Source organism: Lontra canadensis, unplaced genomic scaffold (assembly GCF_010015895.1).
Source record: "Lontra canadensis isolate GAN:19392208 unplaced genomic scaffold, GSC_riverotter_1.0 scaffold56, whole genome shotgun sequence".
Taxonomy (NCBI): Eukaryota; Metazoa; Chordata; class Mammalia; order Carnivora; family Mustelidae; genus Lontra; species Lontra canadensis.
This window is the reverse complement of record NW_022631050.1, coordinates 7,370,610-7,394,300: the sequence shown is the minus strand read 5'-3', so window position 1 is coordinate 7,394,300 and position 23,691 is coordinate 7,370,610. Positions and strand designations below refer to the sequence as shown.

The window sequence follows — 23,691 nt, the reverse complement described above, 5'->3', positions numbered from 1 at the left end:
AAGTCTTCTTTGAATGGGTGTGTGTTAGTCAGCCTGGGCTCGGTGTTCACTGAGGGAACATGATACAGGCTGTCCAAGTCCTTGGGTTCAAAGCCAGCTCTTCCAATTACTTAACCCCTCTGAGTGTGTGTCCTCTTGTGCAAAGGAGAGACCCTGATAATACTGACTTCAGGTTATTATTTAATAAAATACATAGTAAAATAAAAACACTTGGTAAATTGTATATGCCGTAGAAAAGATTGGTGGTAACTTTCTTTCTCTTCTGGTTAGAAAATACAACTATGGCCCTTGGGGATTTGGTCTGTGCCCTTCAAACAGATAGCCATCTCCCTTTCACTTAATCTGAGATAACCTGAGCCACATACCTAATATGTTTCCATCTCCAGACACAGCTGGAGTCTCATGATAGAAAAATGAGATGGGAATTTTGATAGTGGGTTTTACTCTCTGAATATCAGCTTTCAGGGCAAAGCCAAATGAAAGCTCAGAAACACAGCAGGTGGAACCTCAAACAAAGGCTTTCTTGCTGGGTTCTCTTGCCTGCTGCTCCAGTAACTTTCCACAGCCACAGAGGACAGGCTGAGGGAGGCTTTCTGTTTCAGAGACTCAGGGCTTCTCCCCACGTTCATACCTTTCCCAGAATCCATCTCACACAGAAAGAGCTATTTTCAATCTAGGGAATCTGGAGGGTAGAAGTGAACAGAGGAAGGAGAGATTCAAACCAACTGTATTTGTGAGGTAAACTTTAAGCATTGCAGTCTGAATGTGCTGCTTGACTGGTAGCTCTGAGCAAGTCATTCTCATTTGCTCTCTCTCCGTCTCTGTCTCTCTCTCTCTCTCACACACACACACACATCACAGGTGTCTCCTCTAGCCCTGCTACTCAAGGTCACATTGTTTTGTTTTTCCTGGTTCTTTTTTTCTCACTTTCACCTCAGTGAAAGTAGCCAAGGTCACCCTCATCTTTTTACCTGTTTCCTAGGGAGGCCAAGCTCTTTTTAAGTTTTTAACATTATTATTTTTATGTTTTAGAAAGCAACATGTCCTTTGTAAAAAGTTTCATTTCCTGGGGCATCTGGGTGGCTCAGTGGGTTAAGCGTCTGCTTTCAGCTCAGGTCATGGTCTCAGGGTCCTGGGATCGAGCCCTGCACAGGGCTCCGCACTCAACAGGGAGTCTGCTTGTCCCTCTTCCCTTCCCTCCACTCGTACTGTCTCTCTCTCTCTTGCTCTCTCTCAAATACATAAATAAAATCTTTAAAAAAAAGTTTCATTTCCCTTATGGGATCAAAGGACAGATAGCTTGAATCTGCTTGTGTCCATTATCTGTTGGGAGCTCTTCTTCTGGTGGGTGGGGCTTTTCCCGGTGGTATGTTAAGAACTGGAACACCTCTCCCCAGTCTCTTCCCCCCAAATTCCGGATTTGTAGTGTTTGCTGATCTCCATGGTTTGAATATGCTCACCACTGCTGATTTCAAGCTGCCAGCCTGACATGGCCAGACATAAAGTTTGTGAAGAAATGAACAAAGTCTGCTGTCCAGTACTGGCCCTAGCAGAATCCAGCCCACCACTGCCTCATTCTGTCTCACCCCCCATTTCGCTCCTAGCAAACCTGTTCCTACCGCTATTGTGAATGAGAGTGCAGTTTAACCTGGCTTCTGACCATGGATGGGAATCCCCAAGCCAGCCCGCCTTCCACTCTGGGCCCACATGGCCCTGCTCTGCGGCCGGAACACTGCTAATGGTTCACAGCTCAGTCTTCTGGGTCCCCTGACTTCCCTACGTTCTTCAGATGCCTCATCCTTTCTGATCCCTGCAGTCAGTCTCAGCTGTCCCCCAGAGCAGCTTTGGGGCGAAGCGGTTCTCTTGTCTGCTCACCTCTCACCAACTTTTCGGACTGGCCTCACTGGACTCTGGGTTGGGAATTGGGCCTGTTGCCTAGGGACACCGTTCACACCCAACTCCCCCACAGTGGATGGGTCTGCTTGTTAATTAGCTAGACCATAATGGCTGCTTCATTTCCTCCATTTCTCTCCTTTCATCTGCCCTTCTTCTTGCTTTTTCTCTCCAGGCACCTCTCCTTGTTTTATTTCTCATTAACTTCTTAATGTCATTGTTTTTCTTTTTTAATTTTAAATAGGCTCCCTGCCCAATGTGGCACTGGAACTCATGACCGTGAGATTAAGAGTAGCGTGCTCTACTGACTGAGCCAGCCGGGCACCCCTGTTTCTCATTTACACAATGAGTGGAGCGTATTTACGTTTACATTTACAAATGGTGGAGCATAAGTGGATTTTAGAATATTCCAAGTACCTACATCACTTGATAAGACATTGCTTTTGCTTCTCAAACTTAAGGGTGTGCCCAAATCCCCTTAGGGGTGCTGGTTACAAAGCCAACTTGCTGAACCAGCACTCTGGGGTCGGGGTCCAGGAGTCCACCATTAAGCAGAAGATGCAAGTGGTCCGAACACCCTACTTTGAGAAATGACCTTGGAGCTATGCTGTCCAGTCCAGTAGCCACTAGCTACATGCAGCCACTGAGCCCTTGAAATGTGACTAATACAGACTGAGATGTTCTGTCAGTGGAAGACACACACTGGATTTCAAAGACTAGGTTAAAAAGCGATATTAAAAAAATCTCAGGGCGCCTGGGTGGCTCAGTGGGTTAAAGCCTCTGCCTTCAGCTCAGGTCATGATCCCAGGGTCCTGGGATCAAGCCCCACATTGGGCTCTGTGCTCCGTGGGGAGTCTGCTTCCTCCTCTCTCTCTCTGCCTGCCTCTCTGCCTACTTGTGATCTCTGTCTGTCAAATAAGTGGATAAAATCTTAAAAAAAAAAATCTCAAATATATTGATTACATGTTAAAATGATAATATTCTGGATATGCCAGGTTAACTAAGTGGGGTTAAATACAGTGTGTCGTTAAATTAATTCTCCTTATTTCTATTTACTTTTTAAATTGGCTTCTAGAAATTTTTAAATGATATATGTAGCTCACATTATACCTTTATGGGACAGCATTGCCTTGGGGAGTTCACAGAGAAGTTGGGGATGGGAAAATGAGGCCCCTGCAACCGCACGCAAAATGTCAGATGTCTGTCTGCAGAGAGGTCTCTGTTGGATGTCTGTCTGTCTGTCTGGGGAGAGGTCTAAGGCTTTGATCAAATTCTCAGATTGGTTAATGCTGTAATAAAAGTCAATGAGCACCACCTAGACACTTTTCTGATGATCTTTGAGCAATAAAGAAGAGCTCCATTTTCCCATTTTGTTTCTGTTCTGTAATAATCTCAAAATGTTTTGGATTCAGATCCAGAAGTCCTTTAATAAGTCTTCTGAAGTAGCTGTTAATTCTACCTCCATTTTGCAGATTAAAAACAAAACAAAACAAAACAAAACAAACAAACAAAAAACCCTGAGGTTTAGAGAAGTAAAATGACATACTTAAAGTCACACAGCTGGTTGGTGTTGGGTTTGGGGCCCCAAGTCACATCTCTTCTCTTCCAATGGTCTCTGTCCACACAAATTACATAGCTTTTTAAGGGCACTTTAACTTTGGTATTTGGCTGACATTGTAAGCTAATTATGTGTAATGAATTGTCACCAAGGTGATCATATATCCACGCTTCCTATCCCCATCTCCATTTGTGTGTCCTGATGTAATAATAATCAGTAGCACCCTGATCCATCTCAAAATTGCTCTGGTTTGAACGTGTGTAGTTGGCCGATTTCTCTGCTGCGGATCTGAAGGCTGCTATACACTGCGGCCCTCACTGTTCGTTTCCTTAGACCAGAAGTGCTGCTGTCTTATGGAGGGAAGGGAGAATTCCTCGGCAAACTCTTTCTAAGGTCCTGAGTTTCTCTTGGTGTGTGGAGAATGTCCTGTGGACTTGGGTGTCAGGGTGTTGGTCCATCTCCACCCACATCAGTTTCAGTGGAGAGCCAAGCAAAGAAGAAAAGCTAGAGGGTGGGGATGAGAAAGATAAGGGAGGCTGATCAAGATAGGTCCCGAGGAAGCGAGGGAGTTGGGAGAGGAGAAATAGCAAGATTGAGGCCAGAACCTGGGAAGTCAGGCAAGAATGCCATCTCTTGGATTTTATCTTTAACACCAGGGGATGGAAGATGCCATTTAAAATGATTTTCATAGACTCAGGGCTCTGAGACATCCCTTGGAGTCTTCTTCACTCCAGGTGGGTTTCTAGAAAGCCAGGCCTTTGGGAACCTCTGGTGGTGCGTCGTTGACTGTGTTTTCATTTAAAGCTTTTAGTTTGTGGTTACAACATCACGGGAGCTGCACTCTTGTTTTTCCAGCTGAGGGTTAGGAACGCCCAGCTCACGTGGACCTAAGGCAAGAAGTTAGCCCAGGCAGTTGTGAGGTGGGTTAGTTCTACAGGAACTGACACCCACATTATTTCCCTTGATGATACCTGGCCTGACTAGTGAGCTTCACACTTTCCCACCGCGCTTGCCAAACCCAGTGCGATGAAACCAAGAGGTCAACAGAGAGAGGTCATTGCGTTGTGAGGCTGTGGCTCTGATGAAGACACTTGATCTCCCTGAGCCTTGCTTCCTGCATCTGTAAAATGGGAATAATAGCTACGCTGCCTCCCACAGGCTTGTGATGTGGGTCATATGAGCTAGTATATAGGAATAAAAATTGACACTGTAAAGGAGTTTTATTAATAACAAGAAGGAAAGTTTGAGGGAAGTTTCTGGACCATTTAAGGTGGAATATGCATAAGTATAACATCTGCTTTTCAAAAGTACCCTCAGGCGCTTTTTTCCTGATGAACCGGTTGATCCCCTTGCCCTGGTCCCCTGGCACTTGCTGCCTTTGAGCCCTGCTAAGGCATAGCCCCTAATGGTGTCTGGATGCCATTCCAGGGGGCATGGCCAGGGTAGCCATGTCTTCTGTGGGAAAAGGCGATGGGGCTGTGGAAAGGAGCCTGACAAAGCGGGATGGGAATGTGAGTGCTTGCCGACCTGAGAGTGCCCTGTCTCCTGTTTGCCAGCCTCCTGCGGAGGGATCAAAAGCCTGGCCACTTGTGACTCATGGTGTGGGGCTGCCAACCTGACTCGGTTTTCTTTCCAGGTCTCGACCCTGCAGGCCCTTTATACAATGGGAGACCTCCTGAGGACAGATTAGATCCTGGCGACGCACAGTTTGTTGATGTCATCCATTCCGACATTGACGGTAACAGTCCTGTCCTTGTGGGTCTGTGAGCACCCCCCTCCCACACTCCTAAAGAGTCTCCCCCTGAGGGGGTCATCTCAGGGGGGGTTGGCTCAGGTTCCTCCAGATCCCTCTTTTCCTGCAGGTCAGGGTTCCAAACCCACTGACACACTGAAGGGACACTGGTTTAATGTAGGCATCTGAGATGTCTTGCTGGAGTGGAGGTGCTTTTCCCATCAACGTTTCTTATTTATTTATTTATGATTTATTTGACAGAGAAAGACACAGTGAGAGAGGGAATACAAGCAGGGGGAGTGGTAGAGGGAGAAGCAGGCTTCCCGCTGAGCAGGGAGCCTGATGTGGAGCGGATCCCAGGACCCTGGGATCACTACGTGAGCTGAAGGCAGACGCTTAATGACTGAGCCACCCAGGTGTCCCATTTTTTATTTATCAAGTGATCATCTTGACTAGTCAAGGCTGATTTATTTGCACACCGTGTGGACAAATGTTTCCATATATGCAGCAGGCTTTGGATGCATGATTTCTGTTTTTGTTGGTTCTTTCTCATTATTTTCTTAAGCTGAAAGATGTGTTCAGGTGTTGTGTCTTTATGGAGAGCGATTTTGAGCCATCTGGAGCTCTCCAGCTCTCTCTGGATCTTCTGGCCATTTCTGTCTTTCCTGGTGCTGATATCATGGGGTTGGGTACATGATATGGGGGTTAGGGTGATGTTAAAGATGGCTCTTTATATCCAGACATCTGGGAGAAGAGCCAGAGTAGGAACCTGGGGAGGGCTGAGGGGACAGAGCAGAGTAGTCTTTAATAATAAACCCTCTTTGGGGGCGTCTGGGGGCTCAGAGGGTTAAACCTCTGCCTTCAGCCTAGGTCATGATTTCAGGGTCCTGGGATCAAGCCCCTTATCAGGCTCTCTGCTCAGTGGGGAGCCTGCATCCCCCTCTCTCTTGCCTGATTCTCTGCCTACTTGTGATATCTCTCTCTCTTTGTGTCAAATACATAAATAAAATCTTTTTTAAAAATAATACATCCTTTTTTTGATACAACAACCTGAAAAACCCTTGATCAGGGGTCCCTGGGTGGCTTAGTCTATTAAGCATCCAACTCTTCATTTTAGCTCAGGTCATGCTCTCAGGGTCAGTGGTTTGAGCCCTGTGTCTGGCTCCACGCTCAGCGCAGAGTCTGCTTGTCCCTCTCCCTCTGCTCCTCTGCTCCTCCCCACCCCCTTGTGCCCTGTCTCTAAATACATAAATAAATAAAATCTTGGAAGGAAGGAAGGAAGGAAGGAACGGAGGGAGGAAGGAAGGAAGAAAGAAAGAAAAATTGCTGTCTTTGCACAAAAAGAAAAACCCTTGATCCCCTGTCACAGGCTGTCTGGTGTGATATTCAGCAACTGCTGGTCTTAAGAGGAAATGTCTCTGTGAAACGGCTGCATTCTTACTATGTAGTTTGCAAAGTATTACCTTCCTAAAGTGCAGTCCCTCAATGCCATTTTAATGCTTGATGGAATAGAGTAATTTATTTTTTTATTCTTGGAGAGAGAGTGAATTTTGAGGAAAGAGAATAAACTTTGCCATCAGGCAGAGGCAGGGCTGAGATCCCAGGTTCTGTCCTCTCCGTGGTATCATTTAGTTCAGTAAGCCCTCTGAACCTCAGTGTCATCATCTGTAACTCACTTCATCTGAATTTACCAGTGGACACTTTTTAGACATTGTGAAAATGAGAAGAAAGGTGTATACAGCACCCAGTACCATGCCCACAGACACGTGTAGGTTCTCAGTATACAATAGCTGCTATTATTGCAATGGTGCACTATATGTATACGTGTACAAATAATCATTTAAGTCAAGTCAAGCACTTTACTGATTATTTTGTGGTTATAGGGTTAAAGAGGATAAGCAGTTATTAAATCAATCCACAATTATTTTGGCCCCCATTTTCTAGGAAGGTCTCCAATTTAAAAAATTTTGTTTCTTACAAAGTAAAAGTTCATTTTTTCTTTTTTCTTATTCATTAAAGACTGACATGAATGCAGGTAAGAGGCCCAGGAAACACCCGCAATTTGAGGGTTCCCGGAATATAAAGAAGAAATGCTATCATTTTATCAGACCTGCTGTGAATGAGTGATCAAAACCCCCTGCCTATAGAGAAAGAATGGAAATAAATTTCATTGCTGTCTTCATAGTCTCCTAGTTGGAAATCACTGCTTTCTAACTAACTAGCTGGGTAACTTTGGACAAAATATTTAAATAGGTATAACAACAACAACAACAACACAGTCCCTGCCTATATCCTTCCAGCAAATGAACTATGCAATGTGAAAAGTTCAAAAATAAAAGCACAATATGTTCTTCTCTAGCCCTGGGCTACAAGGAGCCTTTAGGAAACATAGACTTCTACCCAAATGGAGGATTGGATCAACCCGGTTGTCCCAACACGATATTGGGAGGTAAGTGCAGATCCTTCACATCTTGCACAGTAGTGGTTTTAAAAGGCTTATTTAAAAAATCTGATCTTATTCTATGGGTAATAGTTTTTAATAGAAAACAAATAATCTGAGAAGATAGATATAGTATAAGTATAAATTATGTCTTAAAAATTATTACTCAAATACACTACTTAAAAAAAAAAAAACTATAGCAGCATTATTTACAATAGCCGAGATATGGAAGCAACCCAAGTATCCACCGATAAATGAATGGATAAAGAAGATATGGTATATTTATACAATGGAATATTGCTCAGCCATGAAAAGGAATTAATTAAATCATTTGCCTCAACATGGATGCATCTAGAGGGTGTTATGCTAAGTGAAATTAGTCAGAGAAAAACAAATACCACATGATTTCACTCACACGTGGAATTTAAGAAATAAAACAAATGAACAAATAAAAAAGAGACAAAGAGAAAAAAATAAACTCTTAATTATAGAGAACAAACAGAAGGTTACCAGAGAGGAGGTGGGTGGGAGGATGGGTGAAATAGGTGAAGGGTATTAAGAGTACACTTACCATGATGAGTAATGAAAAATCTACAGAATGGCTGAATTGCTATATTGTACACCTGAAACCACTGTATATTAATTATACTTAGTTTAAAAACTAAATTTTCAAAAGCAAATAACCATAACCATATGATTAAAAGCTAATACGAATTATTTCTCTCTCTTGAAAAGGTATGTCCTTGATCTAGAAATTCCATATCTAGAAATCTCTCCTAGAGAAATAATGGAAAAGGTAGACAAAAGTCAAAGTGCAAAGATACCTGACATAGCATTATTTATAAACGCTGAATTTTTAGAAATAGTCTAAATATCCAACATGGAAAATTGTTAAATAAGTATGGTATGCCCACATAAAGGAATATAATTGTTTAAAAGTCGTATTTTCAGATTAATGAAAATGCTTACAGTGGGATGTTAAGTGCAAAAGACACAAAACTCTACAGTATGATCCCAATTTGTTTCTTTAAATGTGTATTTGTACATTTGTAAGTATAGAAGAAAAGACTAAACCTAAATGCTGAAAATAATTATTAGTGGTGAACTCTGGATATTGGACTTCTATGTGATTTTTGCATCATCACATTTCCTATTATTTTATATTTTCTAAATGAGCATGTATTATTTTATAATGAGAAAAAACTCATAAAACAAAAAAAAATGGATAGCTAGAAGGCAACATAAAAGTAATGCGGGGGACAGAATAAAAAACCCATCCTCAATTGCTCTAAATATGTATTTCACCATTGCTAGAGAAAGTTAAATAATCATGAATATGATTCTAGAAAAAGATGATCTTATTACAAAATGGTAGCTGTATACAGCCCCATGGGAATGACGTGATGTTTGGAAATGATCCAGATGAATTGGCATAATTAGGGTCAGCCATATTGTGCCATAAATGGTGGGTGTGCAAATCCTGTCCCATGTGGTAAAGCATCACTACCTCTAAGGAGCCAAAGATAGTGTGCTTTGCTTATAAAGGACATTCTCTGTATTGCTATCAATGTCATTGTTTCTGTAAGTGGAAGTTCCAGAAACAGTAAGTCAATACTGACCTGTCAGATTTAGTCCAGTCCAGCTTGGCCCGATGCCAACCCATGCTTTTCTTCTTTTGCCCCAGTTTATTTCTGTCCTTCACTGATCTCCTCTGTGGGCATAAGTGGACTCTGGGGGAGGAAGAGACATGGGTTTGATTCAGCACTGAATGCCTCTCCAAGCCACTAGCTCATCATCATAACTCCTCTTCTGGGGTTCACTTTCTCCTACTCAGATCCTCACCTCCATTGTTTGCCCATCTTTGGGTCCTGCTCCCTTTCCTGAATGCGTAACTTCATCATCAGACCCATCCATCTTCCAACAACATTTCAGTGTTGTGTGTTACAGTGCTTTGTCATGTCCAGCTCTCCTGATGCCATCTCCACACCTTGCTGCCTTCCTCTCTCGTCACTGCACTAACGGCACCTGCTAGGAACTAACTGGAGGCTTGCCTCACCTCTTCTTGCCCATTCATGGCTTCCGGTGCCACCCCTCATTGTTCAGTCCCTCTTACTTCACCCTACACCCTGTAGCAAAAATGGAACCCCTACCTCTGGGCTTCTCTCATGAATGCCCTGTGTACACCCATTAGAGACTCCTTTAGGTCTCTACCGTGTCAGCCCCCACCTTGGCGTGAGAACATTCTGGAGCTGTCATAGAGCCTTGTTCATTGAATACAAAGTCCAGGCAAACTTGCTAGCTTTTTCTTGGCCCTCAAAAGTACTAGAGAATCCTTATGTTTATTTCTTGCCAACTCCTGTGATCACTCCTCATGCATCTATTCTAAGATCTCCCTGCCTATAAACCCTCACCTCTTAGAGGTGACCTCGATTAAGATCTCACCTGAGGGAGCCATTCTATCTCTCCTCATTTGAGTTTACAAGGTCAGTCTTCACATTCCTGTTCCCTTCTGCCCTCAGGGTGGAAGCATCCCCCATTCCTTTTCAAAGCCGTCTCCTCTGCTTGCCTTCCTTGGGGGGGCAGGAATCCTCAGTGCCTTCTTTTTCTGTCTTTACTAGTTTAAATGTGTTTGCCTTCTGTTGAGTGTCTCTGGAGACACTGTCATTGGATTTTCTCTTCCTTTTCAATGACAAAGGAAGGACATAGGTTGAATCCTAATTCTACCTCAAAATAGCTACATGGCCTTGGTCAAGTCATTTAAGCTCTCTGAGTCTCAGTGTCCTGCTGGGTAAAATGGGATTAATCATGCCTATCTTCTTTTATCCTGCCAAGTGCCAGCAGGAATCCTGATCTATGGGTTTTTATAAGGATTCAGTGGGATAAAATACACTGAAGTTGTTAGCACAGTGCCTGGCATCTAGGAGACAGGATGAATCGTGAGTGTACCATGTGACGCGCCATTGTTAAAAGCTACACTTGCTCTACTTTTTCCTTGTTCTTTTATGATCAAGGAATGCGGTATTTTAAGTGTGACCACCAGAGGTCCGTGTACCTGTACCTTTCTTCCCTGAGAGAGAACTGTTCCATCACTGCGTATCCCTGTGACTCCTACCGGGATTATAGGAACGGCAAGTGTGTCAACTGTGGCATAGCACAAAAGGAGTCCTGTCCCCTTTTGGGTAAGTCCAACAAGAGTTTTCCCCTCTGATTCACAAAGAGTTCATTTTTGGTAGGATCCCACACCATTTTACTATCTAAAAATGGGCCTGAAAATGACGTGGTGAAAAAAAATTTTTACTTTGCTTTTTCCAGCCAATTTGTTCTGTGAAGTACTCTTGGACCTCCCACTCATGTGTTAGAAAATCCATTTGTATACAATTTCGTCCAGAGGGCAGTACAACTTCCTTGGACCCTCGAGCATAAAAAAGAAGTTTCCAGACTAGTTTCCAAGCCCACCCAGGGCAGAGTCACCTTACATAGCCTGCTCCCATGGGGACATGTGTCCTCGTTGTGCACACAACCTCTCTGCTGGGGGAGGGTCACAGTGGACCCAGACTCTGCTGTCAAACGAGCCTTGCAGAAAGATCCCTTCCAACAAACTGAAAGCCTTACACTGAACCCTGGTTCTTATGTGCATGTACAGTTTGGAGTGGGGGTCACAGATACACTGCGGAGGCTGCTTGCATATTTGCCAAGGGTTGGTAGAAATATTCCAGATTGTGAGGACTTTGAAACTGGATGATCAAGAGACTTGTCTAATTGTTCGAAGGAAAAACCCATGTTAACAGGTCATGCTGCAGACAAGGGGTTTTCAACCTTGATTGTGCCTAAGTTAATTGGAAAGCTCTAGGAAACTCTTAAAAATTACTCATGTTCCCATTCTGGATTGGTCAAGGCAGCATGTGAAGGCCATTCTCTAGGGTGCAGACAGAGTTGAGAGAGAGAGCGAGAGCGAGAGCGAGAGTGAGAGAGAGAGAGAGCTCAGCCTCATTCCTGCCGGCACAGACATGAAGGAGAAGAGTCCCCTGCTTATTCACATGGTCCTCGCCAGCTCAGGTTCTGTGCAATTTAGGGGCCTAATTGTAGTTCTTTAAGAAAGCACAATGCTTAGCAAGAGTGATGCTATTTGAGGTATAAACCTGAATCAGTTTTAATCTATAAAATGACTGTATTACTGAAAAATGTCAGCGCTATTCTTAGTCTACCCAGTGTGTGAGAGAACTAGCAGGCTACTGAGAACCAGCATGATACAATGTCAGTATAAACAGGGGAGAGCCACTGTGGGGTCATTTTGCAAGTCCCAGCTCTGAGGGAGAGGGTAGCAAGAAGGGGTGGTGGATGCGGGGTCGAGGGGGGCAATGCGCTGGTGGCTCTGGAGGTCCTCCTGTAGGGTGGGTGTAAGAGGGGGATTGTCTTGGGGGTGTGGGCGGTCAACTCACTGCTCTCACTACCTCCTCAGCTGCTTTGACACTTACATAATACATGTTAATGTTCCATTTTTCCAACTTGCTTTACAGGCTATTATGCTGATAACTGGAAAGAGTATTTAAAGCAGAAAGATCCTCCTATGACTAAAGCGTTCTTTGACACAGCTGAGAAGGAGCCATACTGCAGTGAGTGTTGGATGTGGTGGTTTGCTTGTGCCCAGCCCCCTCCTTTTTTGTTAAATGGCAGAGTCTCAGCTTCCTGGCTGCCTCCTGGCAAATGGCTTCTGGGCTACCTCCTGGCAAATGAAGGTCATAGTTTGGAGCTGGAAGGAGTTGGGTGGAGTCCTGACTCCACCACATAAAAACTATGTGACCTTGGTCAAGACATTTAACCTCTCTGAGTCTCGGTGTCCTGCTAGGTAAAAATGGGGATAATAATGCCTATCTTCTGGGTTATAAGGATTAAATCTCAACAAACATGATTATTAGCTTTGCTGGATGGCTATTCTTTTTTTTATTTAATAAAAAATTTTTTTAATAAAAAAATACATTTGTATCTTTAAGCAAACTCTACACCTCATGTGGGGTTTGAACTCATGACCCTGAGATCAACAGTTACATGCTCTACTGACTGAGCCAGTCAAGCGTCCCCTGGATAGCCATTCTAATTACTAAGATCCTCCAGAAAATTTGCTTAACCCCCCCAAAACCTGACATTGAGGCTAGGTAAAATCAGGTGTCAGCCACATCTACAAAGCAACCATGATGACCTTCTAGTGACATTGAGAGTTTGAGTATTCCAGATGGGGCTAAATGGGGCAGCAGATGATTAGATGCCCTGTGAATCAAGTAGGGATTTTCCTGGGCATATCTTACTGTCTTGTTCCCTCTTTTGCTTTTCTTAGGAGCACCCTAATGAAAGAGGTTGCAGATCAGTGGGTTTCCCTCCTCCTTTGGAGCCATTTGTGGCAGCCCAGGGTTTGCTGTCCAAGTGAGGCAAGTGCCCAAATAATAATGGGCCATGAAATGGCAACACTTGGGCTAACCTAATTCCTTTATGGGACCAACATCTCCCTGAGTCTCCATCCCCTTCTTGGCAAGTCTAATCAAGAGATAGCAAGTGTGGCTATCATGGTGGGTTCCCCATCTTCCCAAAGCATCTGTGACCTTGGGAAGCAAAGAGTGGGGAGGATGACTAATTCTCTGAACACATCATACACTCTGACTTATTCAGTAGGAATATACTGAGTGCCTATAAGGTACTACTTCCAGAATTACAAAGAGGAATCCCGTCCCAGTTACTGTTGTAGTGTATTTTAGCTTTATTTTTTTTTTAACTACATAAGACGTTACTCAGGCAATATTTGTATAGATGTACCCATATACTTACCAGGTTTTTTGATTATCATTTTTTTCTCTTGCATTTGTAAATTCAGGTAAGTGTGCTGACTAATGGGAGAATACCAGAGCATGGTAAGAATTCTAAGAGGGAAACCTGACTTAGTCTGAGGGTCAGTGAAGGCCTGACCTGGAGGAAGTGACATTGAGCTGAGACCTGAAGGATGAGCTGGCAAAGTCAGAGTGTCCAAGTGGGGAGAAGGCCCGGGAGCAAAAGACAGCCTGGTCGTGCACGTGATAGGGCATGACTGGGGACGACATGAGAGAGGCTGGTGGACGTGGCCCAGATTATGGAAGAACTTGTCTGCTCTGGAGTGTCTCTGCATGGCCACCTGGTTGGTTTATTCTACAAGGGGAGGGAGTGCAGTGAACCAGTCATACTCAGCAGTAGACCATGATATCTCAGTCAATAAGGTGGGAACACCAGTCCAACTGTGATGCCTACACATGACAATGGGAGACCACTGAATGCCACCATCACCCAGCCCATCTTTACTGAAAAGAATGGAAAGGAATATTAGAAAATTCTGCCCTGGATCTTTGCAGAGACTCTAGGAAGGAAAAGAACAAGAGACTCAAGTTATGAGGGAGGTTGGGTTTTTTAGGAATTGACCTTTCAGGGGACCAGTTGAGAGTGTACCTCTCTTATTGTGCTCTCTTCTTGTTTTGTAGTATATCATTACTTTGTGGACATTATAGCTTGGAACAAGAACATAAGAAGAGGGTCCATTACAATCAAATTGAAAGACAAAGCTGGAAACATCACAGAATCCAAAATCAATCAGTAAGTTGGGCTGGGATAGTTTGCAGTTTGGTATCTCCCTTTTTGTGCAGAGAAATTATATCCCAAACATACTCACTTTCTTATTTATAGGTTTGTACTTGTCCTTGTTCTACAAAAGATCTAAGAGAGCAGTTGCTTCTTGTGGCTCTTGACCCTCCAGGCTCTTTACAAATGAAAGTAGTATAGAGATTTCTTTTCTTTTCTTCTTCCCACCCTCTTTCTCTCCCTTCTGCCCTCCCTCCCTTTCTTCCTCCCTCTCTCTTTCCTCCCTTCCTCCCTCTCCTGCTTCCTTTGTTTAAACATTTAATTGCTAAAGTCATCCTTGCTTGCTGTAAAGGATTTAAACAGTAAAGAAACATATAACGTAAAATATGTAACTTAAAAGTGCAAGTACTTGTCCCATCCCAACAATCCCACACCTAAAGACACCTACCCTGCCACACATTTCAATTTTTTTTGTGAGTTCATAATACACAAATATTTAAACATATATATGTATGTTTCTGAAACTCAGAAAATGTGATTTGTAAAAGAAAATTGGAAACATCCTAAAAATCCAATGATGGGGAAGTGGTTAATTAAATATTATCATATAATAAAATATTTATATATTAATTTATGAAACACATTAAATGACATGCTTATAATATGCTAAGTGAAAAATGAAGGATATCAAATTATAGAAGGTATAAAATTAGTTCAACAATGCCAAAAAAATAAAAAAGAAATATGCCTATTATGTTAGATTGTGGTAGGAATATGAATGCTTTTTTCAGCTTCTCTTCACTTTTCTCTCTTTTCAGCTTCTTTTACTTTTATATGATGTTGCATATATAGAGTTTAAAAATGGTTAACTGTTTTCATCCATTAATTTTATAATCAGGAGAAAGGAGGAATATAACTCAAAAACCTTTAAGCAAAGAAGTTTGAGGCTCATTTTATTCATTTACTCAGGAAACATTTTTTGGGGTCCTATTATCTAGTAGGCACTTGGGTTGTCTGTTAACTTCACTCATAGAGAACCAAATGGAATGTCATCTGAAACTGAATGTCATCTATGGGTTTACCATATAGATGAATAGAAAAGCTGTGTGAATTGGTGGTATGGAGGTGGCTTTTTTTTTTTTTAAGGCATCCTTGGATCATAATAATAATAGCCTTTGTTTATTGAATTAGGCACATTACACATGCTGGCTAATGCAGATCCCACTAAAACCCCGTGAGGTGGTATTACCATCTGTATTTTATATTTAAGGAAACAGAGGGTCATTGGCCAATACCACACTCCCTTGAACGCCAATGTCCCCAAGCCCAGTGAGGCTGCATTTTCAGGGAGGGCACCGCTAGGGGGCGCATCTTGAATAACCAGCGCCAGGCGGTTTATAGGCTGTGATCCTCAGTACGGAAGCTGGGCAGAGACCTCATCTGGAGATTCTTAGAAACAGCAGGGGAAATTGCTGTTACAAATGAGATGTGGTCACTTAAAAAAATTGGTTATTCATGCCAGTAACTGGTTACATATTGGCTTTACATTGTCTTAGGAATTTTAATCTTACATAGTAAATCTCTCCTGACTAGGACTTTCTAAATGTGAAGGGTTTTCTGTTGATTAAGATCGCGACCTTAACAACTGTACTTCATTCACATTTAGTCATTCTCAGTCACATTTGTGAAAAAGTCATCACCATATCAGAGAATATCCGGGGAAAAAAGGGAAATGATTGTTCTATCACAGGGTGAGATATGTCTACTTTTCTCTTTCTTTGCCAGGTAAACTTTTAGTTTTCAGCGTTTTTACAATAGTATCAGAGAATGTGCCCCGAGTTTATTCAGTCTTACAGGACTATGGGTACAAATGGAGTCACATTCAAGGATATTATCTGCTTCGCGATTCTCCCTCTATCCATATCTTGGATGTATTTCTTCTTTTTATTCTTAAACCTTTAAAAAAATTAAGATATAATTCACCTACCATAAAATTCACCCTCTTAAAATGTACATTTCAGTGGTTTTTAGTATATTCACAAAATGTGCAAACATTACTACCGTCTGATTCCAGAACATTTTTATCATCTCAGAAAGCAACCCCATACCTATTAGTGATTCCTCGTTCCTCCTTCCTCCCCAGCACCTGTCAACCACTCGTCTGCTTTCTATTTCTATAGATACACATATTCTGGGCATGTCACATAAATGAAATCATACAATATGTGGCCTTTTGGTGTCTGGGTTTTTTGGTTTGTTTGTTCAGCATAATGTTTTCAAGATTCTATAGCATGTACCACTACTTCATTATTTTTATGGCCACATAATATTCCGTGGTATGGATAGATCCCATTTTATTTCGATCCACTGACCTCTGGGTTATGGGCCCAGCTCACTTCTACCATGCCACTCTTCACACATACAACATTTTATTTATCCTTTTATCAGTTGATGGACATTTGGGTTGTTTCCACTTTTTTGGCCATTATGAATAATGCCACTATGGACATATATGTACCAGTTTCCGTGTGTACCTACGTTTTCATTTCTCTTGGGTATATACCTATGAGTGGAGTTGCTGGGCCATACGATAACTGTGTATTCCACATTTTCAGAAAATGCCAAACTTTTCCAAAGCAGCTGCACCATTTTACATTCCCACCAGCCATGTGTGAGAGTTCTAATTTCCCCCACATCCTTGCCAACACCGTTAATACCTATTTAAAATTTGTTTCTTTTGCATTGATTGAAAAACACAAAACATAAAATTTACCATCTCCATCATTTCTGAGTTGAGTAGTGTTAAGTATGTTCACATTGTTGTGAAACAGACCTCCAAGAACTTTTTCATCTTGTAAAACTGAAATTCTATACCCATTAAATAACAACTCCCATTTCCCTCGCCCTCTAGCCCCGAGCAAGCACTGTTCTAGTGTTCCTATGATTTTGACTACTCCTATGAGTGGACTCACATAATATCCATCTTTTTGTGGTTGGCTTATCTCACCTAGCATAATAATCAAGTTTTATCCATGTTGCAGCACGAGACAGCAAGACTTTATCTTGTCTGATAAAGGCTGAATAATATTCCTTTGTGTGTATGTATCACATTTTGTGTAAATATCACAGGGATGTCTTCTTTTTTGTTTTCTTCTTCATGTTTTCTTTATTGTAGCCATTCTAGTGAGCATTATGTTATATCTCATGGTTTTGATTTGCAGTTCCCTAAGGATTAATCGCTTTGAGTGTCTCTCGTGCCCTCACTGGCCACTTCTATATATTTTTTTTGAGAAATGTCTATTCAGGTCCTTTACTCATTTTTCCTTTTCCATAGATTTCATTTTTTAGAACAGTGTTAGAGGGGCACCTGGGTGGCTCAGTGGGTTGAAGCCTCTGCCTTCAGCTCAGGTCATGATCCCAGGGTCCTGGATTCAAGCTCCAAGTCAGGCTCTCTGCTCAGCGGGGAGCCTGCTTCCCTTCCTCTCTCTCTGCCTGCCTCTCTGCTTGCTTGTGATCTCTGTCTGTCAAATAAATAAATAAAATCTTAAAAAAAAATAGAACAGTGTTAGATTCCCAAAATCGAGCAGGAAGTGCAGAGATTTCCCATATGCGCTCTTGGCCCCATACACAGCCTTCCCAACTATCAAAATCTGGGTAATAGAGTGGTACACCTATTAAGACCGACACGTTGTCATGACCCAAAGTCCATAGTTTACATTAGGGTTCACTGTTGGTGGTGTACATTCTATGGGTTGTGACAAACATATAAGAACATGTATCTACCATTATAGGATCATGGAGTAGATCCTATACTCCTAAAAATCTTCTGTGCTCTGCCTATTATATCCATCTCTTCCCTCTAACCTTTGGCAACCACTGGTCTTTGTTCTGTCTCCATAGTTTTGCCTTTTCCAGAATGTCATGTGGTTGGAATTGGTATGTAAACTTTCCAGAGTAGCTTCTTTCACCTAGCCATAGGATTTAGGTTTCCTTCATGTATTTTCGTAGCTTACTAGGTGATCTCCTTTAAGCACTGAATAATATCCCCTTGTCTGGATGTACTACAGTTTACTTATCCATTCTTCTACTGGAGGACATCTTGGCTACTTCCAATTCTCCATAATTCTGAATAAAGCCGCTATAAACATCTGGGTACAGGTTTTATGTGCCTTGCTTTAAAATTGGGTTATTTACCTTTTTACTGTTGAGTTGCAAGGGTTGTGTATATACTCTGGACAAAAGTCCTTTATCGTTTTAGGTCTCACATCTAGGTCTTATCCATTTTGAGTTCATTTTTGCCCATAGAATGAGGTAGGGGGTCTGACTTCATTCCTTTGCTTGTGGATACCCAGTTGTCAGAGTACCCTTTGTTGAAAACCTATTCTTTCTCTGTGAATGTCTTGACACCTTTGCCTAAATCAATTGACAGTCAGTGAGAGGGTTAATTTCTGGACTCTGAATTTTCTTCCATTGATCTATGTATTTATCCTAATGCAAGTACCACAGTGTCATGTAGCCCACTATAGCATTACTGAAGCTTTCACACAAACTTTGAAATCAGGAAGTATGAACCTCCCAAATTTGGTCTTTTTCCTTTCTTTTTTATTTAGAGAGAGAGAGAGAGAAAGCGTATGCTGGGTAGTGGGGGTGGTCAGCAGAGGGAGAGAGAGAATCCTAAACAGGCTCCACTCCAGGCATGGAGCCCACCGCGGGGCTTGATCTCAGGACCCTGACATTGTGACCTGAGGTGAAATCAAGACTCAGACACTTAATTGACTGAACCACCCAGGTGCCCCAAGTTTGGTCCTTTTCAAAGTTGTTTGACTCTTCTGGGTCTCTTGAATTTCCCTATGGATTTTAAATTAGTTAATCGGTTTCTGGGGGGGGGGGGAAAGGAAGCTGAGATTTTGACAGAGATTGTTTCTGCTCCCCTCCCCCCACCCCCCGAGACAGTAGGAGAGTTGTTTACTTAGAATTCATTTTTAGTTCACCCCTCCGTGGAGTCTCCCATTCAACTCCCCTCCTTGAGTGGCTTTGTTCCCTCTCCTACTGCACTGCAAGGCCATGAAAAAGAAAACCCATTACCAGCTTTCACAAGAGGCCACCAAAAGGTGATGTGATTTCAGTATTTCTACCTCCACCAATTTTTAAGGTTTCTCAATAATCTTCACTTTCCCCTTCGCTCAGTACAATGTAAAAGGTTTTGAGTTTTGCTTTTAATTGTATCCATCACTAGGGCACCATCCTACCAGAAGCAAACATCTGGCTCCTATTATGGGTCCTAACCTGTAGCTCACCAGCTCTCACTCCATTTATTCGGGTATGACCCCAGTCCCTTGGGTAGTGCCGCCCCAGGTATTTCCAGATTTCCCTCCAGGTGGAAGAGTGGGTTCCACCTGTACTCGTAGACAGGCTTTTCAGCTTCAGGAGGGTTTCCCCCTCTCCTGCCTTCCGTCTGTCCCACTGGGTTTCACCATCTGCCGGTGGCCTCACCCTCTCCTGAGGCCCTACCTGCTTGTGGTTGCACAGCTGCTCTCGGAGAGGGATCCAATTCAGGGCGACTGGCTGACGTTGGTCATCCTGTCACTTTGGTCCTCACTTGCAACCTTCCATCCTTCCCTGACCTTGACACGTACCGGTCAGTTATTTTTAGAACGCCTTCAGTCTGGGTTCTCGTCTGATGCTCCCTCGTGATTACATTTAGTTCACGCATCTCCCGCAAGAGGGGCGTAGAAGTGATGCTTTGTTTGGCTCAGCGTGCCCTCTCAGGAGGCCCACAGCTTTGCTTTATTCCATGAACGTGGATCACTTCATTAAGGGTGTTGCTGCCGGGCTTCTTCACTATCAATTTACTGTTACTTCTTCACTATCAAGTTACTGTTTCTCCTTTGTATTAGTAAGTATGTTGCAGGGAGGTACTGTGAGACCATGTAAATGTTCCATTACTGGTCAAACTTTTACCCACTACTTTTGAGGTTTTGTGGTTGAATTGTTACTACTGTGGTTGTCAAATGACGATTTTTCTAATTCATCATTTAGGAAAAGCTTTCTCATTTCCCCCATTTGTTTGGTCATATCAATATGGACTCATGGATTTTTATTTTGTTAATGTTAATATTTTGTTAACGTTTTATTTTTATTTTGTTAATGTTCATGTTAAATTACTACCATTTACTTATTTTGATATTTAAATTGTCTCAGATCCAGCCAGTGAAATCTCTTCAAATTGGGCCTGTGCCCTTTTTTAAGTGCATTTTTTTTTATCATTACAAAAACACATAATGTAAAGTTTATTATCTTAATCATTTGTAAGTGTACAGCTCAGTAGTGTTAAGAATAGTCATGTTATTGTGAAATAAATCTCCAGAATCTTTTCAGAGTGCAAACTGAAATTCTGTGCCCATTGATCAACATTCCCTTTTCCTTCTCCCTCCAGCCTCTCCTAACTACCATTCAGCTTTCTATTTCTGTGAATTTGATTACTCTAGATACCTTACATAAATGGAGTCCAATAATATTTATCTTTTTGTGATTGGTTTTATTGCATCTAGTATAATGTCCTTGAGGTCCATCCGTCTTGTAGCATGTGATAGAATTTCCTTCCTTTTTACGGCTAATATTTCATTGTGTATCGATATCACGTGGTGTTTATCCGTTCAGCCACTGACGGACATTTGGGTTGCTTTCATCTCTTGTCTCTTGTGAATGTTGCTGCTGTGAACATGGGTGTGCAAATATCTTTTTGAGAACTTGCTTTCAATTCTTTGGAGTTTCTACCCAGAGGCAGAATTGCTGGATCATGAGGTAATTCTATTTTTAATCCTACAAAGAGACCCCAGACCCTTTGCCATTGTGGTCATACCACCTTACATGCTAGCAGCAGTGCACAAGGGTTCCAGTTTCTCTATGTCCTCATCAACACTTCTTCTTTTTCAAGATTTATTTATTTATTTATTTGACAGAGAGAGAGAAACAGCGAGAGAGAGAGAGAGAGAGAGAGAGCACAAGCCGAGGGAGTGGGAGAGAGAGAAGCAGGCTTCCTGCTGAGCAGGGAGCCTGATGCAGGGCTTGATCCCAGGACTCTGGGATCATGACCTGAGCCGAAGGCAGACGCTTAATGACTGAGCCACCCAGGTGCCACATCCTTGTCAACACTTCTTATTTTCAGTTTGTGTGGGTTTTTTTTAATAGTAGCCTTTCTGATGAGTGTGAAGTGATTCTAGATCCTTTGGAACATCTCCCACCATTCTTTGAGCCCTTCCTCCCTTTTTGGCACACAGGTTGTTGGAGGTTCGCTTTGCACTTTCCCTGTCCTAGCCTTGGAATCAGCTATTTCTCCTCCAAGAAGGAGGTTTTAGTGAGGGTGGTATTTAGAAATCAAAATCTGGGTACCTTTCAGATTAGTTTTACATGTGGCATGTTTGCTCTCCACAGGGCTTACACATGATTCTAGTGGGGCTGGGGTGACACGTGCCTCCCCCACTCCCCAATCCCACCTCCAAATTAAGGATTCACTTCTAGAGCAAGCCTCCCATTTCTGAGTGCAGGGTGGGTCTCCAGGGTCTCCTCCCCCAGCTCCCCAGAGGGACACTGACCCAGCTGAACCTCCGCAGTGGGTTTACCTTAGGCTCAGTGTGAGATTCCAACTATAGGAAACCTCACATACTTGGGAAATTATTTAGCTATCTTATTTGGGAGGCAGGACTGGAAGAACAGATGCTGAAGCACAGCTTCTCTATTAGCAGCTAGCTGGGCTAGAAATACACATACACATCTAGCAATGCAGATTCATGGAAAGACTCTAACCTTGAACTCAGAAGTGAGCTTGAATCCTCGCACAGGTGCACGTAAGCTGTGTGACCTGGGTGAACTTAAGCTCTACAGGCATCTGTTTCCTTGTCTGTAAAATGACTAATCCTTATCTTGAAGAAGATTTCAGGGGAATGGAGACGTGTTGAGAGATGAGAATGCTATCTGGTGTATGGCAGGTGGGTGCACCTGTCTCGTGCCCTAGTATCTCATCATTCATGGGGCCAGAAGCTGCACTGATGCTGTTCTCTGGAATGAAGCAGAACTTGGGGGTCAAGTGGCTACCTGCTTGTGTGTGATTTGTAGGCTTCAAAACTGCTTCCTTTCATTAGCAATCTATATCCACTTAGAAATATTATCTCTTCCTTCCAGTGAACCTACAGTATTTCAGAAATACCACCAAGTGAGTCTGCTTGCGAGATTCAGTCAAGACTTGGATAAAGTGGCAACCGTTTCCTTGGTGTTCTCTACAGGATCTGTAATAGGCCCCAAGTACAAGCTCAGGATTCTCCGCATGAAGTTAAGGTCACTTGCCCATCCAGAGAGGTGAGCCATTGGCAGGGTGTGACAAGCCCTTGTTTTCCAAAGACCTTACCGGTTCCTGTCCAATCCTCTGGGTCTGAGGTTTTAATAGAACTTCATAGATTACAATGAAGGAGGGGAGGGGTTTTCCAAAAATAGACATGATAAAAACCAGTAACCCCATAATTGAAGAAAATTTTACTAGTAGGCACTTAAAGATAAATGGCCCAGTAATCCAAAGAAATAATGTTACATGCTTATGGTTACATAATTCTGCCCTAATCACTCCACCCACACTGCTTGCAAGTATTTTTGTTGTGGAAAAGAGCCTCATATAAAAAAAGGTACAGAATAACCAGAATGTTTTATTCCATTGATGCAATATGAAAGTACTATCTTGATGTTGAACTTGAATGACCTTGTTCTTAGGAAATACACATTGATGTAGTAAGGGAGAAGCAACCTATTCTCAATTGGTTCAGAAAAAATAAGCAACTGTGTGCACGTGTGTGTGCGCACGCGTGCACACACGTGCAGGGGGACAGAGTCGAATTGGGGGAGAAAGAGCAAAGCTGTGGTGGCATGGGCACTCTGTGACTGACGCCACCTCAACATACAGTCCGAGCACCCAGTCTATGGGCGGACAATGCTGTGAGCAGTCAGTAGTTTATGCTTATGAGTTCCTCTCTCCTAAAGGTTTAGGGTACCCTGAAACATTTAATAATACAACTTTCCTCTAAGAGGACAGTCATTACATCTTAAAACCATGGGATTCCTTAATACTTTTTTTCCTGATCATCAAAAGAATACACATTGATTTTATAAAACCTGGAAAGTACGAAGGTGTTAAGAAGCAGAATGATATCACCATCATGTCATTATGCAGAGGCAACAAATGTGAATAGTTTGGGTTATTTTTTTTCTAATCTCCTATTACTGCTTTAAGCCTAGATGAAAATAAATCAATAAAATCTTTTAAAAAATCAAACCTAGATGAAGTTAGGTGGCAAATAACATCTTACATCCTGCTTTCTTATTGTCACTGACATTTACCATAAGCTTTCTCCTATCACGTGAGGAATAATTGCTCCACAATGTTAGATCCTAAGGACAGAATGTGACTTCTTTTCCAAGAATGGGATG

General features: G+C 42.4%; 1 protein-coding gene across 1 annotated transcript in view; it reads left to right on the top strand.

Annotated features, from left to right (window-relative positions):
- The window catches only part of LIPH (lipase H), a 43,356-nt gene that overhangs the window by 18,834 nt on the left and 831 nt on the right, over positions 1-23,691 (top strand). The window contains exons 4-9 of the mRNA XM_032875569.1: positions 5,088-5,189; positions 7,543-7,632; positions 10,635-10,802; positions 12,141-12,236; positions 14,121-14,232; positions 22,399-22,572. Of these exons, the coding sequence (XP_032731460.1) occupies positions 5,088-5,189; positions 7,543-7,632; positions 10,635-10,802; positions 12,141-12,236; positions 14,121-14,232; positions 22,399-22,572 (742 nt within the window). The remainder of the gene's footprint in view (positions 1-5,087; positions 5,190-7,542; positions 7,633-10,634; positions 10,803-12,140; positions 12,237-14,120; positions 14,233-22,398; positions 22,573-23,691) is intronic.